Source organism: Condylostylus longicornis, unplaced genomic scaffold (genome assembly GCF_029603195.1).
Source record: "Condylostylus longicornis isolate FDR11 unplaced genomic scaffold, ASM2960319v2 ptg000148l, whole genome shotgun sequence".
Lineage (NCBI taxonomy): Eukaryota > Metazoa > Arthropoda > Insecta > Diptera > Dolichopodidae > Condylostylus > Condylostylus longicornis.
In genome coordinates this window covers 134,428-152,061 of record NW_026578116.1, presented here as the reverse complement: position 1 = coordinate 152,061, position 17,634 = coordinate 134,428, and the positions used below count along the sequence as shown (strand labels likewise).

Sequence of the window (17,634 nt, the reverse complement as noted above, 5' to 3'; positions counted from 1 at the left end):
CTGAGTTGATTCAGCTTTGTCTGTCCGTTTGTCCGTCCGTCCCAACGATAACTCAAAGACTAATTGAGCTAAGTTCACCAAATTTTCACAAATGAGTTATTATAGTAAGTGCCAGAACCCTTTTTAAATTGGACGTGATCGGGGTACTGGTTCGGGTTGCTGCCATACAACTTCAAAATTTATTTGACTGTATCTCACAAACTATAAAAGCTATGGTATTGAAATTTCGCGCAACAGAATATATTAGTAGGGCCAATGTGTTTGATAAAATTCGTTAAAATTGCTTGACTCTTTCTGGTAGCTGCCATACAACTTCAAATGTAATTTGGTACACACAGCATTTTGAAAAACACATTGTACTGAAATTTTGCATAAATTAATATGGTAATACTGCAACTTAAATTCATAGTCTGTCCAATACTCAGTTATGATATCTTTAATCGCACATAGGATAACAAATTCGTACGGATATCACAGAGTTGACAAGGTCAACTCTATTTTTTCTCGTTTATACTATAAATTCCGATTTTTCTATTATTCGGAAAAAAAAAATTCCGAGAAATTTTAAGCAAATTTTTATTGTCTATTTTTTCAATTACCTTAATTTTGTATTTTCAATAAATTGAAAATTTTTGCTGTACGTCATTAATTTGAACTTTCTTCAAATTGCAATCCTTATTTTCTTTTTTGTCTTCTTTTTTTGTTTTTCCATTTGAAAATCAATTATTCGGGATCAAATTGTTATTCTAAAGACAGCTAAGAAGATTTCTTGAAATAAAAATTCATTCTCAATTATTTTCAAAAAAAAAGAAAGAAAATATGCAAAATTAAGAAAAGTGTTGGGGGAGGGAAGTGGAAGGAGGATTGAAAATGAATGTGAATGGGTGCTTCAATCATTTGTGAATTTCTTTTTCAAAATGATTCTAAATTGCGTTGTGATTACAAATTTCAAATTGTATTTTTTTTTTTTTAAATGCTGCAGCTTTACAAATTTTCACTTAAATTTTTTAGTTATCATTTAAATTGATCGAAACGATTGAACACTTCAATCAAATAGAAAACAAAAACAAAACAACGGAGAAAACAACAAGAAATTCTTCTTCTTCTATTTTTCACAAATAAAATTATTTTCGATAAGAAAATCCTTATACACTTTGAAAATTTAGAAAAAATAAAAAAAAAAATTATTTTGTAAATTTTTACATAATTTTTTTTCTCACTTTTCATTTGATTATCCTTTTATCACAAGGATAATGTTTGTAATTTTCAAATAAAGCAAAAAAAAAAAATCGAAATGCACAAAAACGTGATTTGATTTCATTTGATTTTTTGATATTCGTTGCACATCAATCCACTCACACACACAGCCTCATACATTCATAAACAGCATGAAAAATTGCATATTTTTTCTACATAATAACAAAGTAAAATTTGTAACGAAAGGATCATTAAAGACGAAATACGATTGTTATCGAAAAATTCCAATTCCTTAAAAAAAAGGAACAAAAAAGAATTTCATTATCCTTGTATACAAAATTTTTTTTTATTATTTTTGCTATTAATTTTCTTTATAAAGTAAAACTGTATTACTCTTATTACTGTTATAACTGTTACTATTAAAGTTATTGTTATTATATCGTCAAGTATAAATAATTCCATTTTTTTTTCGAATTTAATGCGAAGATATGGGACGCAAGAGTTTCCTTACATCTCAAGAATATGCAAAAATATACAAGCATACTGACAAGAAGAAGAAAATTTGTGTCTCGATAGTGTCACAAAATGCAATTCTTTTCTTCTTAAATTTTTTTTCATTTTTGATGATTAATAAAAAAAAAACAAAAAAAACTGGAACAGTTGAACAAATTTTTTGAAGAATAAAGAAAAATACAATGTTTGTCTTGAAAACTTTCGGGTATTTGTTTGATAACATTAAGAAAATATGGAAATTTTTAGAGATGGGAATCACAAAATTTTGAAATTTTATTGTTGACGTTTAAAATAAGAAAAAACATCCCATGATCGTAGGCTGCTTGCACCAACTAATATTGATCTAATCCATTCGTTTTGGAATTTCTGCAATGGAATTCGAAATTTTGAAAATGTTGAGTATGAGTTTTCTGTACAAATACATGATTGCGTTCAAGTACATAATGAATAGAAAGCAAATTAACAAAAAATACCGAGTAAAATGAAAAATAATAATTCGAACTTTCAATATTTTTATGACTACAGGTTCGATACTGATGACCTTTTACAATGATTATTACGAAAAAAACACTAGAATACGAGTAAATGGTTTTAAATGCCGGAGATAAATTGACATACGATTTTATACAACCTCTTGCTTTTTATATGTCTAGTGCTATTTTATACACATATGGTCTATATGGTAGCTACTATACAGACCCATAAAATTAAAAAGGGGTTTAACTGAAAATGATGTTCACATTATCAAATTCGTTTATTCAAAATTGAAGCTTTGTAGCTTCAATAGTTTCTGAGCTATGGTCAAACAACTTATGAAGTTATATGGCAGCTGTCAGAAATCATATTATCATATTTGGTTTTGCAAAATTTCATTACTATAGGTTAAATAATTTTAAAGATATAATAAAATAAATTTTGAAGTTGTATAGCAGATATCCAAACTAGTACTCGTAAGTCGATCATATCCAATTTAAATAGGGTTCTGGCATTTACAATAATAAATCATTTGTGAAAATTTGGTGAATTTAACTCAACTAGGACATTAACAGAACACAGACATTAGTAAATCGACTCAGGATTCGAGGCTGATCAGTCCATATCTTAGACCATAATTTCTGAGTGTTACAAATTTATAACATCTTTCGAAAGTACGTTTGTGCTGGTATAATTACTTTACTGGCTTGACTCGACTTTAGAGTCAGTAATCAATTTTACGGCTCAATTTAAACGGCAGTTTAAATAAGTGGTGACCAGTTTGCCGTGGTTTTTTCCTTATATTAAATATTCAAATTTATTGATGATTATTGCTGATTTTTGTCGGCACGTCACGAATATTATGGATATCTGCCCAATTACTTTTATATTATAATATTTAATTTCTTATAATGTTGCATAATATAAGCTATAATAAAGTTAAGTATAATTATATTTTAGTAACCTGACCAGTATTAGAACCCGAGACCCATTTAGTTAAAAAACATTTGCCATAACCACTACACCATTGATCAGATGAAAAACAACAGTATTAGTAACAGATATATGAAATCTCTTTGTCGCAATTAACTTTGAAAATACCAGTAATATTTCAACACTTAATTCTAAAATAATTTTGACAGCATAACATTGACAGCACTTTCATTAAATTTATTGTCAACAATAAAATATTCCGAATAATCAACTGAATAACACTTTTATAACACAAAACCCATTGCAACTAAAATTCTGTTATATAAGAGATGAAAACAAAAAATTTTAAATTCCTTTTCATATTCTTGAATTCAAATCACATTTCTTTAAAAGTAGCGAATGTATAAATAAAAAAAAAAGAGCAGAGTTAGCAAATAACAGAAAAAAGAAGTGGAAAATTTAAATCGAAAAGGATTTGATGAACCAAATACAAAATATTTCAAAAAAAAGGAAAGAAATTCGACGTTTTCTCTCTCTTTTTCTTTTCAATATGAGCAAAAAAAAAAAAAAGATTTATAGTGATTCTTTCTTAAGAAAAAGCAAAAAAATTCCTTGTCTTTTCTCCCCTGTTTCCTTATTTTTTTCTGCTTTTTGAAAAGGGATTAAAATCAAGTTAAAACATGCAAGAGAAAAAGAACAAAAAGATAAGAAAAACAAGTAAAAACGTTTCAGTTGGTATAAACCGATTGAATTATACCCTGCACCTTTCATTATTGTATAGCAATTACTCAAACCTGCGAAACCATTCTATAGAAACTTTGCGGATATGTCTGATCTATAACTGAACACACAACTACCAAGTTTCGTGAATCTAACTTTATTACTTTTCCAAATACTTAAAATAAGCTTTTGGAGTTGTATAGGAGCCACTCGAACCTGTCAAGCAATTCCACCAAAACTTCAGAAATATCTTTAACCTATAATTGGACACACGACTGCCAAGTTTCATGAATCTGACTTTATTATTTTGCCGAATATAAAAAATTTGCTTTTGGAGTTGTATGGCAGCCACCCGAACCGGTGCAGCTATCTCATTAAAATTTTTAGAGCATATGTAGAATATAATTGGACACATGAATACAAAATTTTATATTTGTACCTTTATTAGTTTTTGAAATAATTAAAATAAACTCTTTGAGTTGTATGGCAGCTACACGAACCCGTTGTCCGAATTGATCCAATAACAATAGAGTTCGTCCTTGGCACAAAAGAAGCAACTTGTGAAAGTTTGGTGTCGATTGCATTATTCGTTTTTGAGTTATCGTGCGATCGGACGGACGGACGGACGGACATGTCTAAATCAACGACATATATGTCCATACCGCAGATGACTCCTTCAAGTAGTTACAAACTCCATACCAAAGTTAATATACCCTTCACGAAGTGCAGGGTATAAAAATATTGCAAAATTTTCTTGTACATTTTGTGTGCAAGGACATTTTATTTTTAGTTCCAAAATTTTATTTAAAATCCTCAGTTAAAGAGAATTTTCGTGGGAAAAACTTTTATTATTTGGATACTTTCGATATTGCATTAAAAATTTCAAAAGCGTTCTTTGAAGAAACTTTTTTTTTCTTATTTTCTTTCTAAATGTATAGAAGTTATTCGTTCTAAACTTTCAACAATGAAACTTAAATTAAGCGATTATTCTCGATTTTAATTTTTATTTATTTGACTTAGAACTTTTATTCATTTTATATTTGGATCCAGAATAATAAATAAATTAGGTGTACAACTTTTTTTTTTATTAATTTAGTTTTTGTTAAAGAATTAAGAATTATTCGTATAAAAACTGAAATTAATAAAATGCAAAACGTAAATTGCACGGACATTTGATGGTAGCAACAATGTTTCTTGAAATTTAAAGGAATATATTAAAATATTAAAGATGAGAGAGTTTATGTCAAAACTGAGTTTCTTTCTCTTTTAAATTTTTAGAACAAGTTATTTTAGTAGAATCATATACTACATGTATAGCAGCGTGTCGGTATGAATTTGAGTCTTTCTAAATTATCGGTTTGCTCGAATCACTAAATTTAAAAAAAAAATTTTATAGATTGATGTTTGTCTAAGCTTCGATTTTTATTAGAATTAAGCTACAACAATAAAAAATGTGATGTGATCAACACATAACAGATAACTGATCGCAATGTATATGGTTTAGTTAATTAGTAAGATTATAAAAATGTCTTTTACACACTTCTTTCCAATTTTTAGGTAAACCTTGGTAAGCTTTTAGTTAATATACCTAGAAAATTGTAAATTTGATCTCTTAGTACAGTTTCGCTTAGTATCATTCGGGTTTCCTGAAAAATTCACCAGTTAGTTTCAGTAACAACTCGAACTCAAATATCAAATTTCGAGAAATTCCATCAATGAGTTCCTTATTTCGGTTTCAAGCCTTGATCGTTCCAAAAAATTTATAGGTTCATTATAATATGTTCATTTATATGTTTTAGCACTCCGAATTCAAATATTAAATTTCAAGAAAATTGGATGATCATTTCTCTTTATATGAGCAAAAATCTAAAATGGGCTCGTAAAGAGGCCTAGTTCTCGAGAGCTGACATATTCCAAAAGTAACCTCAATTTATATGTGAGTTTATTATAGCCAAAATAAACTCACATATAAAATTTGATCAAAATCGGTTCAGCTGAACTTAAGATACAAGTGTGCACATAGACCAACAAACCTACTGACCAACACACAGGCCGACATCTCTCTAAAAACAGTTAATTTACGCTTCTCTATTATGGAGAAATGCGTTCCCACCGAAATTTTGATATTCGAAATTTGGTACCCTTATTGTATGCAATGCTGTTAGTAACAACTAAGGTATATTAAAATTTCGCCAATTTTTTTTAAAATCCCTATAACAATGAAACGGTTCCTATATGACAATATCTTCAGAACAAAAACTTTACTCATTTTCGACTGTCTATCCGATCTTATATTGCTGCTAACTTGTTAGTGAATCACCCTGTTCATATGTATATAATTCGTTTATGATACATACATTCAAGCTATGTTTTGCGCATAGAATAAAGGAGTACATGTTTTTTCACTACAACTATTTTTGAACTGTGAGTTTTAGCGTGAAATAAAATTTTCCTAAAATAAAAATTTCAATGAAATTTTTTTTTTGCCTTTAATACTAAAATAATTATTCGAGTCTCATTCTTCTATATAATTTTATTTTACTATTTATAAAAATTGCATATATTTAGGATGTAGTAAATAAAATTTGTTTTAGTTTTCTTCATTTGTTGCTAGGTTTTTCGCTTAGCTACATAAATATAAAATGTTGTTGAGACTGTTAAAAATTTTTTTTCTTTTAGAAAAGTTTACCGATTGCTTCAATAATTTTCAGATGACTACAATTTTCAATTATTGTTCAAAATGATTTTAAAATTTTCATTTTTATTATTATGCAATTCATTTCATGCGATTCTTATTATTATTCAACGTGGAAAACATGTACTATTTAAGATGGATGGAAACTTGTGTTCTGTTTTTATTATTTGGGATTTTCTTTTTTTTATATAAAAATCACCGTACAAACAGTACAGGGAGGGGGGGAATGAATTGCATTTCATATTGTGAATGATATTTTATTTTTGTGAATACTATAATATGTTTTTGATAGATAGAACAAACTTTTGTTCAAGGATCTAAAAAAAAAAATGTGGAATAAAAGAGAAAAGTTAAAATTTTAATCTGAAGATGAAAACTAAATGTTGCTTTTCATTTCATTCTTTTACTCTATTAAATAGCATATCTACGGTGTGGTAGAAATGAGAGGGAGAAAATCAGGCAGCGAGTGATGTGTACCCCTACAATAATAGTTTTCATTTGTATTTTATTTCTCGAATGGGAATTTAACTTGAAACTTTTATGTTATGACAATGACAAATTATTTTTTATGCACTTCACGAAAACATATTCTAAAATTTTATTTTATTTTTTTGAAGAACAATTTCATCAACATGCACAACCCATTTATTTGTTTTAACTTATGTATATTATATTTAGATATTTATGCCCTTATATATTGAGGAGTGAGTTTGTGTGCATAAACATTAGATATTTCTGCACGAATTAAATTCATATCCTTTTTTTTTTTTTTTTGAATATTATTCTCTAGGGGATTCTAGAAATAGAAGCGATTTTCTTTGCTGTTTTTGTATTTTTTGAAAGCTTTGCACGGTGGATGATTTATAAGCTGATTGTAACCATATCAAAGATGAAAAGAAGCTGGAAAAAAATAAAACACATATGGAATGCAACCAATTTTAAATATTTATTTTTTTCTCAAGTGAATTTCTTCTCAATGTTAAATTTTTTGGCATTTTTAAGAGAAAATTTCTTATTGAATGAATTTGAAAAAATAGCAGGACCTCGTATTTTGAACAGGAAGTAAATAAAAATATTTGGTGAATCTTTTATCATGAAATATTGTCAAAAAATGATTTACGGTTTAGTGCAATTTTAAATAAATTTTTTGTCATTATTTATGCATTTTATTCTTATTGTTATTTAATTATTTATTTACAGAGGAGGATTAAACAATGCAGAAATTCTTGAAGGCAAAAATATATTTTTCAACAAGTTGATGCGGTTTTCATAGTGATTGCTTATCCTTTTGTGCCAATTAGATAACTAGGGTCCTACTGCACCAAACTGTCTTATTTTCACTTTTAATTTTTACCAGTTTTTTCAGATATCATTCCTAGTGCAACAGAACCTTTGCAAATTTTTCGATTAATAATTGAAAAAATATTGAAAGCAGTTTGTACACAATGCGGCCTTGATTTAAAAAAAGGTGATCTTTTAATAATGTAATTGAGTTAATAAGAGGACAAAGAATAATTTTATTATAATTGATAGTAATGTTTAATTTACAACATGTTCAAAACCTTATACCGCAAGTAGAAAACTAATTTTTAATAGTTAATATTTATTCTTGTTTGGAAGATAGAGTTACACATAGAAGTGAGTGTTCCGTTAATTATACTATTGCGTTATATGTTGTCAGAAAAACAAAACATTTATGTAGGGAGCTACATGTATTAAGAAAAATATTGTATATATGCGAACAGAACTTGAACCAGAACCTTTTAGGATCCTTGAATTTTTCCAAATACAAATTATTAAATTTCTCGAAATCAAGAACGAAAATTCAATAAAGATAATTAAAAATGATGATTCAGAAAAGGATGACAAAGAGAGAGTAGATTTTTAGATCGAGAGAACCATGTGAGATTTGAAAACCATTCTCAAAATAAGAGGAGGTATTCTAAATTTCCTAATGTAATTTCCTGTTTATTTCCGAAATTGTAAGAGATAATGTTAAATGCATTCAATAGAAAACAAAAAATACGTACCTAAGGAACAGTATCTTTTGAAAAATTCCTACTATTTCTAATCGAAATTCTTATTATAATATTCCACATAATTACTCTAAGGATTATACTATTAAAGAACGACAAACCAAGTAAAAAAGTAATCATAAATTTCATCTTACATATTTTATTTTAAAATTTTTAAAATTTTTATTTAATGGAGTGAAAATTTTCTAAATAATTTTAAATATTTTTCAAATAACACAAAAAGAATGCAATATTAAATGAGCACAAAACATCAGCACATAGCCATTACAATCAATGAAATTGTTTTGTTATTCCAAATTAAGTCCATGGTTTGGAAGAAGAAAAAATTTTACTCTATAATGGCCACTTAATTTATTTTAAAAGTAAATTTTATTTTATAGATTTGAAATTATTTAATACTAAATGCTGATAATCAAATAATAATTTATTTTATCAGGGTACCTATATATTTTCGTTTCTTTTAATATGAAAATCTTTCTCTGTATTACAAGTAAAACAAAAATGTCCTTTAAAATAACATAAGATAAGGAATAAGAATTTTTTATTGTCTTGACACAAAAATTCTATTTTGTTTTCTTATAAATTTTCTTTTTCTATTTCTTGTTATTTCCACTTGGTTCCATTTCACCAAATCTAAAGAATAATAATCCTTAGTATTGTACTTGTGTTCCTTATATAAGGATTAATGATATAATAAATCAGCCACATAATATTATTGTTAGAAGGAATGGAAAACAATGAAGAGGATAGAAATTTTCAATGTATGTTTTTAAAGATACCGACACCGAAATGATAACAATGGAACCAAAAATCAAACAAAAAAAAAAAATAATAAAAAAAAGGAAAGCAGTAGTGTTTCTAAAATTATTTAACATTTTGTTTGGGATTCTACAATAAGGATGTTATACATAAAGGGATGAATTATATACACGCTTGTAGGTATACAAAAGGATAACACACATAATATGCTTCGTCTTTATAACATTAATCGTCTATTTAGAAAATGGCATTATAAAATTAAGACATCATTTTGATCTCGGATTTCATAAAAAATTCTGTTTGAGATGACTATCTATGTTCTCTGAAATGATGTTATACGAAGAAAGAAAATGGTTTACACCATCTACTGGAACCGTTCTCAATTGTACCGCGAAAATCATGCTTGAACAAAATGGCCCCCGAAACTGAATACACTATCTTGAATGAGCTCCTCCTAAATTTTCATTTCAAATATTTAAAATTTTTTTCTACTTCCTTTCCCTCCTATATTAACTGGCCACAAAATTAGCAAAATATAAATTCTTAAATTATTTTCCAAACGTTTTACTCTTAGGTTTCTAATTTACAATTTAATTTGGCCATTGTATGAATACTACTCCTAAATATATGCAATATTAAAATAAGCTAAACACAGCTAAAATTGTGAAAGGTATGAAATAGATTAGCCCACAAATCATTAGTTTGATCCGAATACATTGTACTTACTAATATTTCCCACAAAAATCATTTTCTAGGTGACGAAATATTATCTGAGACTGAATGTATTTTTGCACTTGAGAGTGATTCACGGGAATTTGTTGTATTTTTGGACATTAATTAATGAAAAAGATCTCGGTTGTTATGCACAAGTTGTTAAAATAAAGTTACATTTCATTTATTGTTATTTTATTATCAAAAATATAAAATGCTTGAAGAGAAACTACTTTTCACAACTCGAAAAAATTTTATTAAAAAGTTTTCAAATTTCATTTGTAAAAAGTACGAGCAAATTTATGCTAGTTCTATCAATCAAACATTACGATAAAAAATATTTTCACTTAAGTTTTGTAAACTTATTGCAGGTACACTTCACTCAGTACAGCTAATAGTGTACCTCTTACATACTTGACACAAAAATCTAATTAAACACAATACTTACACGCAATGCGGTTATTAAGTGATCCTATTACAAATAAATAAAATTGCTTATCAAAAACTTCTATGACTTGAAGTTTAAATTAGAATTATTCGTAATTTTCTAAAATCCCACAATTTATAGGTTCTGTTTTTTTTGTCTTCTAAATGATAATTTTAAATTACATTACGACCTGTTTAATAATATTATTATGGATTATAGAATTTCGTTGAAATATCTCACCATTTAACAACATAAATTTTCTTTATTTAACTAGGATATCATAGTCTATAATATGTCTTTAATATAAATTGCGGATTACCAGTTGGTTACATAAAAATATCTCAACATTATGACCTTATATTAGATCTTATTTAATTTCTACTTTTCCACTATATTTAACATTGTGGATTTTGGAATATCTTTAAGATTAAGATTTTTCTTCTATAAGAATGAATAATATTTTTGAAAATAATAACTAATGGTCTTAAATTTATACAAAAATACATACATATAATAAGTAATGGTTAAGAAAACCAAAAAAGAAAATTAAATTGGTTGGTTGTATGCCAAACCGCAAGGGTATTCATGGAAATCAAAGCAACCATATTTGTATATAGTATACGATCTTGTATATAATACACATATATATATTGTATATAATACACGAGAAAATCTTTGCGAATATTGGCTAAATTCATATATAAATTTCATTTAGATTGGGCTTAAATCAATATAGCCATTAGTTATGGAAAATAATGCTAAATTATATCTGATAGAAATCTTAAACATGAGAAACATGTGTAAATATTAGGAATAATAGCGGTTAACATAAAATTTTGGGCAAAAATATCTAACATCCATAATGAAATTAATAAATCCTTATAAGTAGTATGCCACAATATTTATTTGCTAACAAACAACACATAAAAATATCGTGTACATACTCGAATGTTCTGGTATCACAGGAATTTGTACCACAGGAATATTTGTTTTGAATATTTGTTTCAAACTAAATATCTTTACATACTTATTGAAATTTTAAAACAATATAACATGATTGTATATGTATGTATATATCTGTATCCTATTAAAATAACTGGGTATAATGACTTTTTGATTGTTCTTGGTCATCTGTTTTGGTTATCCTTTTGGTCATCTTGAATTCATTGATTTTATTTTGTGTACGATTGTTTTAGAAGATTGTGTTATATAAGATTCCCTACATACGAGTATAACGTACTTTATATAAGTAACTATAAAATAGTATTTATGAATTAAAAGGAAAAGGATTTCCTGTAATTTTAAATAAATTATAAATGTAATGGAACAAACAGTGAAAGAAAATCTAAGGAAATAAAAAAGATATGCAATAAACGCCTTGGTATATGCAATATTTTTATAATTTGTATTTAAATAAACGTGAACACTTCATTTTGTAACCGAGATGGTTGATTTGTTATTTTCAGACTATAATGACCGACCAGAATATATTTATGTTATTAATTATATTGTTAATCGACCGATTAAGTATAGTAATTTCCACCCTACATACCTGAATTCCAAATTTAAGAAAATTTTGTTATAGTCTCTTAAAATATTATTCAAAAAATACATAAAAAACTTGCTCTCTCATATATTAAATATTTCGATTTGCAGGCTGGGCCTGGAAAATGGCGGCATTTGAAGGTTCTATGGGGAGACGGGGAAACCTCAGTGCACTTTCTGTGATGCACTTGATTTTTCTCAAATAGAAGAAAAGAAATACTGGGGGGCTTTCCTCTCACGGTAGCGGAATCACGGTTCTCCCGACTTGCTCTCAACAGGAGGATGAGTCTCGAGTGTCTCAGGTAGGGACACAATAAATCCTTAAACGTGGTCGCGATATATTGTTATCCCGGTTGTACAAATCTACAAATATTTCATTAGGTACTTATTGTAGCTTTCTATTTCTAGGAATGTTTCAGATTTATTTGAATTAGATCCGAAAAATACAATACTTTACAATATATTACCTTTTAAATTAATTATATTGGATTTATTAATTAGAAAGATCATATTAAAGAATTATGGAATACTAAATTAACCAGAAGTAAAAATAACCAAATCAATAAATATTTAAACCACATGAAAATTATTTTTCTGCTACCGTTTTTTACACATCAGAAAAATTTGCATACATTTAGGAGAAGTGGTTGCATAAAATTTTCTCCAGATAATTATTTAGAAGGTTATTGGTTTAACCCGATCCAGTTTCTCTACACTCTACACTTTAATATAAAAATTTTGTATAGTAATTTCATAATTATTAGTTATTATTGGCTAAATGAACTAATTCTAATCACATGTTTTCAAAATTTTGGATCAAAGCTCCAATTGAATAACAACACATGCCTGTAATCACTAGTAGTATCTAAGTATTTGAAATACTTCTAAAAATGTAGATAATTGCCTATTTAAAATTTTATCAAAAATGTTACTGACCTTTCTCCCTTCTTTATTTATTTAAATTAAACGTAGAATTTGTGTATTTATTTACTAAAAATAAAACAATGGTATAATCATTAGTAGCTATAAAGATAACAATTACGATATACAAAAATATTAATGCATGTTCTAACATGATTTTAATTTATCGATACTTACATACACACATAAGTGCATGAATACGTTCTTTTTCGTCAATATCATTTGCAAATAAAAATCTTGAATATGCATTTGTGTATGTGAATTTTTTATAAACTTACACATGTGTACACATATGTACATACATTCATGTATACTTTTATGGTTTTTATAAGCATTACTCAACACCCAGTACGTAGATACTAAGTATTTTTTTTATACTGAGAACAGATAATTTTTTGTCTACGGACATGTTATGACAAGATTACTGAATGTGGGTATGACACATTCACATGATTACTCTTTAATAAAGAGAACATGACTTTGATTTTTTATTTAGTTTTTTGCGTAAATTGAAGGGCGTACACTGATGATTTGCAATATTCAACAACATCTTATCAAATCTAAAGATTTCTAGAAGTAAGGGCTTTATTTTATAGCCATATAAGTATGTACATACATACATAGTATGTAAGTATGTATGCAAGTTAATTTACAGAAAATAAAATGTGATTTTCTTCGGTATCAGTTCTAGTTTGGAATTACCTAGAATTTGGGAACATTTCTTGTGACAATCGAAATAAATTATCATTTTGGAGCAATGTTGTCCGAATATCGAATAATATTTGTAATAATTTACATACGTATGTATGTAGAGTTCTTCATAATGTTCACTATGCTGTTGCTCGTATGACAGTCTTCTGCAATATCTTACGAAAATGAAGCACATAGTACCAGAACTGAATCAGAATAGAGCAAAAATTAATTTCACAATAATGATATTAGCTCAGCGAATAATTAAAGTTGCCAGCTCTTACAAAATGTATTTATATTAATTTTATATTATTTTTGTGAGGTTTACAATTTGACTTAAGTCAATGTAGGTCAGTCATTGAAAACATGTTTAAGCATAATTTGTATAAATTGTGTATACAAAATTTTCACACATCATCATTTGGCGGACACTGAATTGTTTTATTGACCTCTTAATGTTTCATTATGAAAATATTTAATGTAGATGAGTAACTTTTAACAGTTTTCCAAAAAAATTGTCCATATAATCTATATACGTTACTAATTTTTATCATTTGAAACAGAAAGCTGGAAATTTATATTATGTGAATAGATTTATGTGAGAAAACAGTTTCTCTAAGAAGAAGTTTTTATTATTTTACCTCCCGTTTCCCTTCTCTCCTTTGCAAGTTTTCCTTTCACACAATAAATCTCCTCTCCCGCCTTTAAAAGCTGTAACATTAAAACTCCCCCTCTCCTATAAATTTGTCTTTCAAAAATACTAAAATTTCAATTTTCTGCTTCTTATTTTCCTAAACTGCAAGCTGCTCCAAACTTCTTTAGCAGCGAATAGTAAAACGATTAATGCCTATTCATAAAAAAATTAAATTATTTATTCTGACTAGCGTAATTAACCATCCAATTTGACAATTATGTTTGTAAGTTCTTGTTTTCGTCCTAAGAGTATCCAAATTTTGGTTTTTTTTTGATATATTAATGGTATTGATTAATATATTAATTTGATATCAATTTTAACTTGTTCAAGAGAAAAATGCTACTTTTTAAACCATTTATTTTTTTATAGATTAGATTTTATAGATTTATAGAAATCCGAAGCCAAATTTTCTATGGCCCAGTTCAATAAAAGAAATTTCTTGAGAAAAAAAAAACTGCCCTCACAGAGAAGTGTAGAACTCTTTTATGCAAAAAAGAGAAGTTAGAAAATCTTTGAATACTGTTGACGTTCTTCACTGAAACACAAGTTCTATATAGAAATAACTTTATTCAGCCATGACCTCATACAATTATTTTTTAGTGAGTCGTGCAATTTCATTTAATATTTTTACGAAATCACATTTTTGTATAAGTACTCTGTACCTTCATTAACACTTTAACACAAAAACAAAATTCGCACAATTTAGCTTAATCTTATTGTTGTACGTGTGTGAAAAATATTGTAAGTAAACAACAATTATTATTGTAAACGTGATATTTTTATTTTTTTTTTAATTATGTTATCGTATTTTTTATTGTATGTATTAAAAGAACAAAAAACAACGCAAAATAAAAGCTTTTCGAGCTATAAAATTAAAACGTTTCTGAAATAATACGTTTAGTATAAATTGAAGAATTGACCGGTGAATAATTATTAAAAAAAAAATCAATTAAAATATATTAAATTAAAAAATTTAATTAAATTATATTTCAGTTTCCATTAAACAAAAAACAAAATCAAACAATTAAGAAAAATGGGTTGCGTACGTTGTGAACATCGTAAGTAAATCCAAAATTTTTTCTTAAATATTCGGTGGTGCACAAAATACATAGCTTGATTCAAATAATGCTGGAATATCGAATTATTAAAATTTTTAATTAATTGATAAATTGATATTATATAATTTCGAAATAGAAAAAAATACGAAAGTTTATCTTAAAGTACTGTACAAAATTTCAAAAGACCGGGGAAAATAATTTCAATTGTTCTTTATTTGAAATTAAAATTTCGGAAGTTTCTTAATAGTTATGATCAAATTCAAAATTTTTATTATATGTGTAGTGTCAATCAAATTACACCTAACTAAAATGGATTAAACAACGTATAAGAACAAATAATTAAATTTTTTCGGTAACAAAATTCTGGGGCCTTACCATGTAATTCAATTTTCGTAAAACTATTTTCGTATTTACAGAAATGGGAAAGTAGTACCATACAAATTGATTGGTGCTACCTTACCATTTTTCCAAAATACGAAAATAGAATTATGTATACGTTATAGTAAGGTGGGCTCAACTGGTTTAGTGAAGTTGTTGTTAAAATTGAATTTGATTGAGTTCATTATATAATTTTATTTGCTAATATCAATAAGTTCTAATACTCGTTTATAATTAAGTGATTTCAATTCATTGATTTACGCTGTAGTGCGTAATGAAACATGGAAAATTATATTGTTATAGATATTTTAATTAATTATGTGATTTGATTATTATAAGAGAATTAATTCAATCTTTATTAAATTGTAATATGCATGTAATTTTTTTACATCAAACTAATAAAAATTTTTAAAATAATATTATTTTAATTTTAGAATGTAACTGCACTGATACTAAATGCGGTACTGGATGTGGATGCGTTAAATCATGCAAATGCACATGTAAAAATGGACCAAAAGAAGATTGCTGCAAAAAAAATTGATATCAAAGAAGTTCACAGTACATAATAATGAAATACCTTCATCACCTTATTAATTTTTGCGTTTAAATTTTGGGCTATATAGTCAGAGTATAAGATAATAAAAGTGTATTGATAAAATAACATGATTTTTTCTAATTTTATGTATTTATGTACTTAATTTTCTGAAAATATTTCCACACATTTCACAGTTAAATACCTACAGGTTTCTTACAGGAATTTTGTTATTTTGATTTAAAACTAATATTATTTATTTCCAACATTTTAAGGAAATTGTTATGTACAATTAAGTTGGAATTCCTAATATTTTTAACCGAGATAATTCGAGAAAATTAATAAATATACGAAATTTATTCAAAATTTTTGAAAATGCGTATATTTTCTTTCTAAAAGCTCATTTTTCTTTCACTATTTTACTAGTTCTTATATACGAAACCGCCGCCGCACACCTTTTTTGACTGTCCAGCACTGACTGTCTGGCGTCACAATTATTTTTGACAGGGTTTTCTAAGTGTTCGGGAACTGATATTCAACTCCCTTAAGGATATTTTAAGGCGCGAATGGCTGTAGGGGCCCGAAGGGATCCTACTGCACCACTCGGTTTCCATAGAAATCTACAATCTACAATCTATATATTTTCATCTGTTTTTATATACTTTTAAAAACAATTTTCTAACTTTTTAAAATGAAAAAAGTTCGAGTCTCATTCATAAATGTGGCATACTTTTAGTAGAATAAGGCTCCACATTTGCACTTGCTTATTTTCATTTATTAAAAATGCTACTGTTTAGTTTAGTTTTTAACTATTTAGTAAAACATCCTCTTGATCGATATTGATTTGCTTTTTACTATTTCTGTTATCTTCGGTAAATAATTTTTAGCACTTTTCCAAAAATTTTTTGAAAAAAAGTGTTTATTAGTTTCACTCTGTCCGTCCGTCCGTCCGTCTGTCCGTTTGTCTGTTTACAAAACTTCTTGAAATTTTGTATGTACATAGATCTTTACTAGAAACTTATTTCCGTAGAACAAAATTTTTATCTATCTCTCCCCCTCTAGAAGTTATACCCCCCCAAAACCCTAAAAATGCCATTTTTTAACTGATTGGAAGAAAGCTAGTGGCTTGCTTCCCCTAGCGCGGTATACTATAGTTCAACTTTAGAAAAACAAAATCGCCGTTCAAATTTACCTTTATCTAAAGTCCTTTTTTTCCAAATTTTTGATGTCGTTTTTCTTCTAGACCCCAACCTGTAGAAGCTTGAAGTTTTAGGGGCTTTTAGACATTAATATTTAGTTCATTTCGTTAGAAGAAAATTTTTTTCCATTCTCTCCCGCCTCTCAAGTTATC

The 17,634-nt window shown here is 27.1% G+C and overlaps 1 protein-coding gene across 1 annotated transcript; it reads left to right on the top strand.

Moving 5' to 3' along the window:
* Positions 1-15,348: 15,348 nt before the first annotated feature.
* Positions 15,349-16,412, top strand: LOC129615808 (metallothionein-3-like). Its single transcript, XM_055531191.1, has 2 exons — positions 15,349-15,373; positions 16,186-16,412. Exons 1-2 carry the CDS (start codon positions 15,349-15,351, stop codon positions 16,290-16,292), a joined length of 132 nt encoding a protein of 43 aa, XP_055387166.1. The 3' UTR covers positions 16,293-16,412.
* Positions 16,413-17,634: the final 1,222 nt, after the last annotated feature.

Excerpts from the sequence above, each read along its gene's own strand:
- LOC129615808 (XM_055531191.1), top strand. The coding sequence starts at position 15,349 with ATGGGTTGCGTACGTTGTGAACATC. Across the intron at positions 15,374-16,185 it reads TTGCGTACGTTGTGAACATC|AATGTAACTGCACTGATACT; the intron begins GTAAGTAAATCC and ends TTTTAATTTTAG.